The sequence below is a fragment of the Quercus lobata genome, chromosome 2 (genome assembly GCF_001633185.2).
Source record: "Quercus lobata isolate SW786 chromosome 2, ValleyOak3.0 Primary Assembly, whole genome shotgun sequence".
NCBI lineage: Eukaryota > Viridiplantae > Streptophyta > Magnoliopsida > Fagales > Fagaceae > Quercus > Quercus lobata.
The window spans coordinates 43,624,848-43,630,505 of record NC_044905.1 but is presented as its reverse complement, the minus strand read 5'-3'; the positions used below and the strand labels follow the sequence as shown (position 1 = coordinate 43,630,505).

The following is a 5,658-nucleotide window of genomic DNA, read 5'->3' as shown; positions in this document are numbered from 1 at the left end:
AATAGTTTAGGGAGTTAAATATGCATTCTCATAGTTTAAGGGTGTAACCGTAAAAAGATGTATAGTTTAGGTAGGGGTAAAATATAATTTTTCATGTATAAAGACAAAAGGACAAAATAGTTTAACCGTCAATAAGAAATTCACGCAAATGGGCCAGTTTGTTTGTAATATCGGTAAAAAAGAAAGTAAGAAGAAGAGGGCGGAGTGTGTGCGGAGCCCCGACCCATTGTGGATAAGAAAGTTCGGGAAGCAAACAGCAGAGCAGTGGTTGGAGATAATTACGTGAACCACGACACGACTCTGCCCAATCGAATCAAAATAACCCCTCACCCTCACTCCAACTCCAACTCCAACTCTAACACACACACAGTGTGTTTATGAACGCAACGCGAGTACGCAACCCCACCGTTTTTATTCTCTTTTATATATATGTACTCTCCAAACAAAAAAAATAAAAATCAGGACAAAGGCCTTATCTGACCGACTCTCAGACGACTCTCTCTCTCTCTCTCTCCTTCCCACTTCCCAGACGACACACACAGCTACATATAGACATTCTAGCCATACAGAAATTTCCACAAACACAAAGAGTGCAAGCTGAGACATGGTGAGGATAATACCCATGGCGTCAACCATTGGACCTTCTCTCTCCTCCTTCAAATTCGCTTCTGCTTCTGCTTCTCCTCGCCTCTTCTCCTTTTCTCTCTCTTCTTCTTCTTGCACCATCCCCTCTCGCCGTCTGTCTCTTTTGCATCTTGGTAGCGGTGAGTCAAACCCTCTTTTTCCTTATCTCTGTCAACAACTTTCAATGCAATTTGGGGCTTTTTTTTTTTTTTTTTTTTTTTTTTTGGTGATGGATTTTTGGACGTTTTCTTTGTTGGATTTTTAGAAATTCTTGTCACTCTCAATGCTGATGAACAATTTCAATTGCGTTTGTTTCATTTAATTTATGCTTTTTTATTAATTGAACAAGATTTTGGGGTTGCATATCTATCTATTTCACTTAGTGCCCGTTTGTTAATGCACACTTAGTATTTTTTTTTTTTTTTTTTTAACTTCACTTTTGTTTAGTTGTACAGCTTTTTAACTACCACACTCTCTTGGTGCGACGGTCTTATACTTGTGGGGATGGGGGCAAGTTCGAGTTCAAGTTTTCAGTGGAAGCTTTCACACATATATACATATTAGGGTATAGAGTAGAATTCCTATCTTAAATAAACATAAAAAAAAAAAAAAAAAAAAAAAAAAAAAAAAAAAAAGAGGCTGAGAAATAAGTTATACCAAATAAGCACTTAAGCTAATATGAGTTTTCAAACAACCCGTGACCTCAAAATTCATTCTTTCTTATTTGAGGAGGAAGTGCCATTTGGGACAACTTAAGCGCACAACTTTTCAGAACTCTTTTAAAAGCTATGTTTGGCATTAGAAGCTCATGATGTGTTTTGATTGTGACTGTGGTACGTATTTAAGAATTTGAAACTCTAGATTATAAAGCAAATGAGTTGTCACCCCTTTTTCTCGTCATTGTTTTGGTTGAAGCGATTGTATCATCTTTTACATGATATGGGTTTTCTATTTAAAATAAATTTTCATGGCTTTTCTATTTAAAATAAATTTTCATGGCTTACTCCTGAGACATTAAAAAACCGTGGGTCTCACATCATGCTATGGCATAGGAAACACTAGTATATTGATGGTATTGGACTGTTTCATAAATTCAGACAAAATTAATGATTTTGAATTGTTATCCAGCTGTTCCACAGTCACATTTCTTTGGTCTGAGAGCTGCTAAGCTTTTGAGAAGAGAGGGTAATGACATGGGGGTGGCAGCAGCTGGAAATGCAGCCCAAGCAAGCACAACTGCTACCCAGGAAAATGTCCTAGAGTGGGTCAAGAAAGATAAGCGAAGGATGCTCCATGTTGTTTACCGTGTTGGAGACTTGGACAGGACCATAAAGTATGCTTTTTCAGTATAATGTGAATTTCTCTTATCATATTATATATCATCTATTCTTTTAAACAAATACATTGAGAGTGAACCTAGGATTAAGTAAAATTCCTGGTGATTGCAGATTCTACACAGAGTGCCTGGGAATGAAGCTGCTGAGAAAACGTGACATACCAGAGGAGAGATACACAAATGCTTTTCTTGGATATGGACCTGAAGATTCTCACTTTGTTATTGAACTCACTTATAGTAGGCCATCTAACTAGTACTTAGTTTTGTTGATCTTTATGAAATACTAAAATAGTGACATAAGGACTGTACTTGGTCCTTGCATGAAGTTTTTTGTAAACATTTCTGTGCTATCAGTGCATATTGTTGATATTCATTTTGATTGACTAATGCTTCCAGATTATGGAGTTGACAAGTATGATATTGGAACTGGGTTTGGCCATTTTGGTATTGCTGTTGAAGATGTGAGTTCCTGTACTTGAAAAAGTTTTCATATCTTCTTCCTTTAATCATATGGTAGATAATATTCTTCTCGTCCTGTTGTATGTTAGCTCCTTACAATTGCACTTTTGTCACATATGCCTTGACTGTTCTCTAGATTGTTGTTTCTTAAGAGACATGTGCTGGAGTTTTATCTTCGTGGTCTCTGATTAGGTTGCCAAGACTGTGGAACTCGTAAAGGCTAAGGGTGGAAAAGTAACCCGAGAACCTGGTCCTGTCAAAGGTGGCAGTACGGTGATTGCATTTGTTGAGGACCCTGATGGTTACAAGTTTGAACTTTTGGAGAGAGGGCCTACTCCTGAGCCCTTGTGTCAAGTAATGCTCCGTGTAGGTGACCTTGATCGTTCCATAAATTTTTATGAGAAGGTGAGTTTTGCTGTGCAAGATTGGGCAATGTGTAGTCTCCATTGTTAAGCTACCTTTTTTTTTTTAATCTGTATCTCCTTTTATTATGTAGGCCTTTGGCTTGGAACTTCTTCGCAAACGAGACAATCCGGAGTACAAGGTATCTATATCTTGACATGATGGTTCAATGTATTGACCTATATATATATATATATTGTTTTTAATGTCTTTCATAACTGATAAAAGGATCCCATTTCTGGGAGTCATAGTTGGTTGGTGTGTTTATTTCTACCTTACTGACTTAATTTTCTTTGGTTTTCATCTAGTATACAATAGCTATGATGGGTTATGGCCCTGAAGATAAAAATGTTGTTCTGGAATTGACATACAACTATGGGGTCACCGAATATGACAAGGGAAATGCTTATGCTCAGGTAGAAACCATAGACCCCCCCCCCCCCTCTCTCCTAAAAAGAAAGTGGGTTTTTCTTCCCCTCAAATTTGTCATTAAGGTTTTGCTGTTGGCCGCATGGTATTGAATATTGTTTTGCTTGTTACTGTCAATGCTATAAAGTCTGGTATCATATATAGTTTGTTGGGCTTGGGGACTGATTTCTTACATTGTTGCAGATCGCAATAGGCACAGATGACGTTTATAAAACCGCAGAAGCTATTAAGCTGTCTGGGGGCAAGATTACCCGGGAACCTGGACCATTACCAGGTATCAACACCAAGATTACTGCATGCTTGGATCCTGATGGTTGGAAGACGGTATGGCTTGTAAAGACATTATGTTTTTCTGATTATGTCAGGGAATTTTTTTTTTTTTTTTTTTTTTCCATGAGTGTTTTGCATATGTTTTAGATAAGTAGCCTGAGTACACAGGAAGTATGCCAAAGCTATTGAACAAACTAAGACCAAAAATTACAAATGTCTATGAATTCCAAAAGAGAAGAATAATTAATATGCCAATGCTCCTAACCCAATCATAAAGAGATCTTCCTTCACTGAGAAAATATTGACCCAAGAAATTAAAAATAAAGAGGAAACCATAGACCAAAGATCCCGTGCCTTATCCACAAAAAGTAGAAGATGGTTAATAGTTTCTGCGTCCATTTTGCTCATGCAACATAGATCAACAATGATGATCTTTTGCTTTTGATGGTTATCCATACTAAAAAGTTTACAATGAGCTGTTGTGCACACAAAGAAAGCGAATTTTCTAGATACTTCAATCTTCCAAATAGCTCTCCAAGGAAAAACCCCCTTATGGTCTCCATTTAGAGTTCCATGGAGAGATATCACATCAAAAATATGTTTCTTGGATAATACCCAATACATTCTCATTCAAGCCTTGCCCTGAGATATGAGTAAAGAGTGTCTAAGAAAATATGTAATATTCAGTACGTCTTCCAACGGTTTTACATATATAACTTGATTAGCTTTTTGCTGCGGTCGCAGTACCTCTCACCTCCGCTAGAATCTTTGAAGAACAGTTCAGAAAAAAATATTTAATTAATGGTATAGTTGCTTTAAGATTACATACATAGGTATATTTACCCGGATGCATGTATGGAAGGCATTTAGGGTTAGGTCAAGAACACAGAAAAAATAGACAGCTTGCTAGTTGTTGCCACTATTGGATTCACTGCTTGGATATCTGCCAAGTTTAGTTGCTGTGCTCAATGTTGGTTGTTATTTTTCATTTTCATATTTGAAATTCTATTTTTTTAACACTGATTTATTGTTTAAACTCTTCTTTTTATATGCTTTATAAGACTCAATACTACACCACAAGCGTGAAGATTTTTGTAGCTGTATTCTTTACGGTTATAACTTATAAATGAGTCATTATTTCAAGAGAAGTCTTAGCGAAGAAGTGCTCATCTTAGTGAAGAAGTGAGGATTGACTTAGTTTAAGGTATTAGGAAATTTTCCTTTAGGTCAATGTTGGGGGGTGATAGAAAATTGCAAGAGAAAGAAATGGCTCCAGGTCATCCAAGCATGCTAACAATGATTACACACACACACAAGCAAAGTAAAATTTTGAAATACAAAATCTTATTATTAATTAATTTGGTCCTTTCCTTTTTCTGGTAAGAGAAATCAATCAGGATGTTTTCTTTTGTGATCTTACTTTTATGATTCAATTAGTTTGATACTTAATTTATTTGTCCTATTTTGCAGGTTTTTGTAGATAATGTTGATTTTATAAAGGAGTTGGAGTAAGTTTTAGGAAAATATCTTACTATGCTTGTGACAATGAATTCCAAATCTCGGGCCTAAACGATTCTTGGAAGTCGTGAGAGTGTATCAAACCCATTTTGTAGATAAGATTATAATAATTCCGACAAATGATTGTTGTTGTAACAGATATATTCCCATTAGTTTCACAGCTTTGTAGTTTGAGACAAAAATTATCTGTTTAATTAGTATTTTTCTTCATATATTTCACATGAAAAAGAATTTCCTTGCAAATTACCAATGTAAGATTTGGCCACCATTTCAAACAAGCTGATCATAAGCAAAATAGATTCTGAGCTATGCATTGTTTTTCGTTCAAGAAATTTGGTGGAACTTTTTATCATTTTGGCTTTAGCTGGTGGTTAAATTGTGAAGATCTTTAGTTTATTTATTTATTTAATAAAAGTCATTTTAGTTATATAACTTTTTGTCTAGGAAATATATATAAATATATATGTATATGTATATATATATTATATAATAGGTAAAGTTGAGAAAAAATCCAATTAGGTTTCAAATTTGAATTCAATTAGGGTCTAATTTTGCGTCACGTGTTCCATCTAATTTAAATTTTAAATTTTTGTGTCAAATGAGTTAATTCAGAGTAAAAT

At 35.3% G+C, this 5,658-nt stretch overlaps 1 protein-coding gene across 1 annotated transcript; it reads left to right on the top strand.

Moving 5' to 3' along the window:
- The first annotated feature begins 296 nt into the window (after positions 1–296).
- Positions 297–5,347, top strand: LOC115975677 (probable lactoylglutathione lyase, chloroplastic). Its single transcript, XM_031096559.1, has 9 exons — positions 297–764; positions 1,753–1,957; positions 2,073–2,197; positions 2,357–2,421; positions 2,612–2,824; positions 2,916–2,963; positions 3,130–3,237; positions 3,434–3,574; positions 4,991–5,347. Exons 1-9 carry the CDS (start codon positions 605–607, stop codon positions 5,030–5,032), a joined length of 1,107 nt encoding a protein of 368 aa, XP_030952419.1. The 5' UTR covers positions 297–604; the 3' UTR covers positions 5,033–5,347.
- The last annotated feature ends 311 nt before the right edge of the window (positions 5,348–5,658 follow it).

What these genes read in the sequence shown, in the direction of transcription:
- LOC115975677 (XM_031096559.1), top strand. Translation starts at nt 605, where the DNA reads ATGGTGAGGATAATACCCATGGCGTCAACCATTGGACCTTCTCTCTCC. An exon ending in GAGACAATCCGGAGTACAAG is followed by an intron (nt 2,964 to 3,129) that starts GTATCTATATCT and finishes GTTTTCATCTAG; the next exon opens with TATACAATAGCTATGATGGG. An exon ending in AGGGAAATGCTTATGCTCAG is followed by an intron (nt 3,238 to 3,433) that starts GTAGAAACCATA and finishes ACATTGTTGCAG; the next exon opens with ATCGCAATAGGCACAGATGA.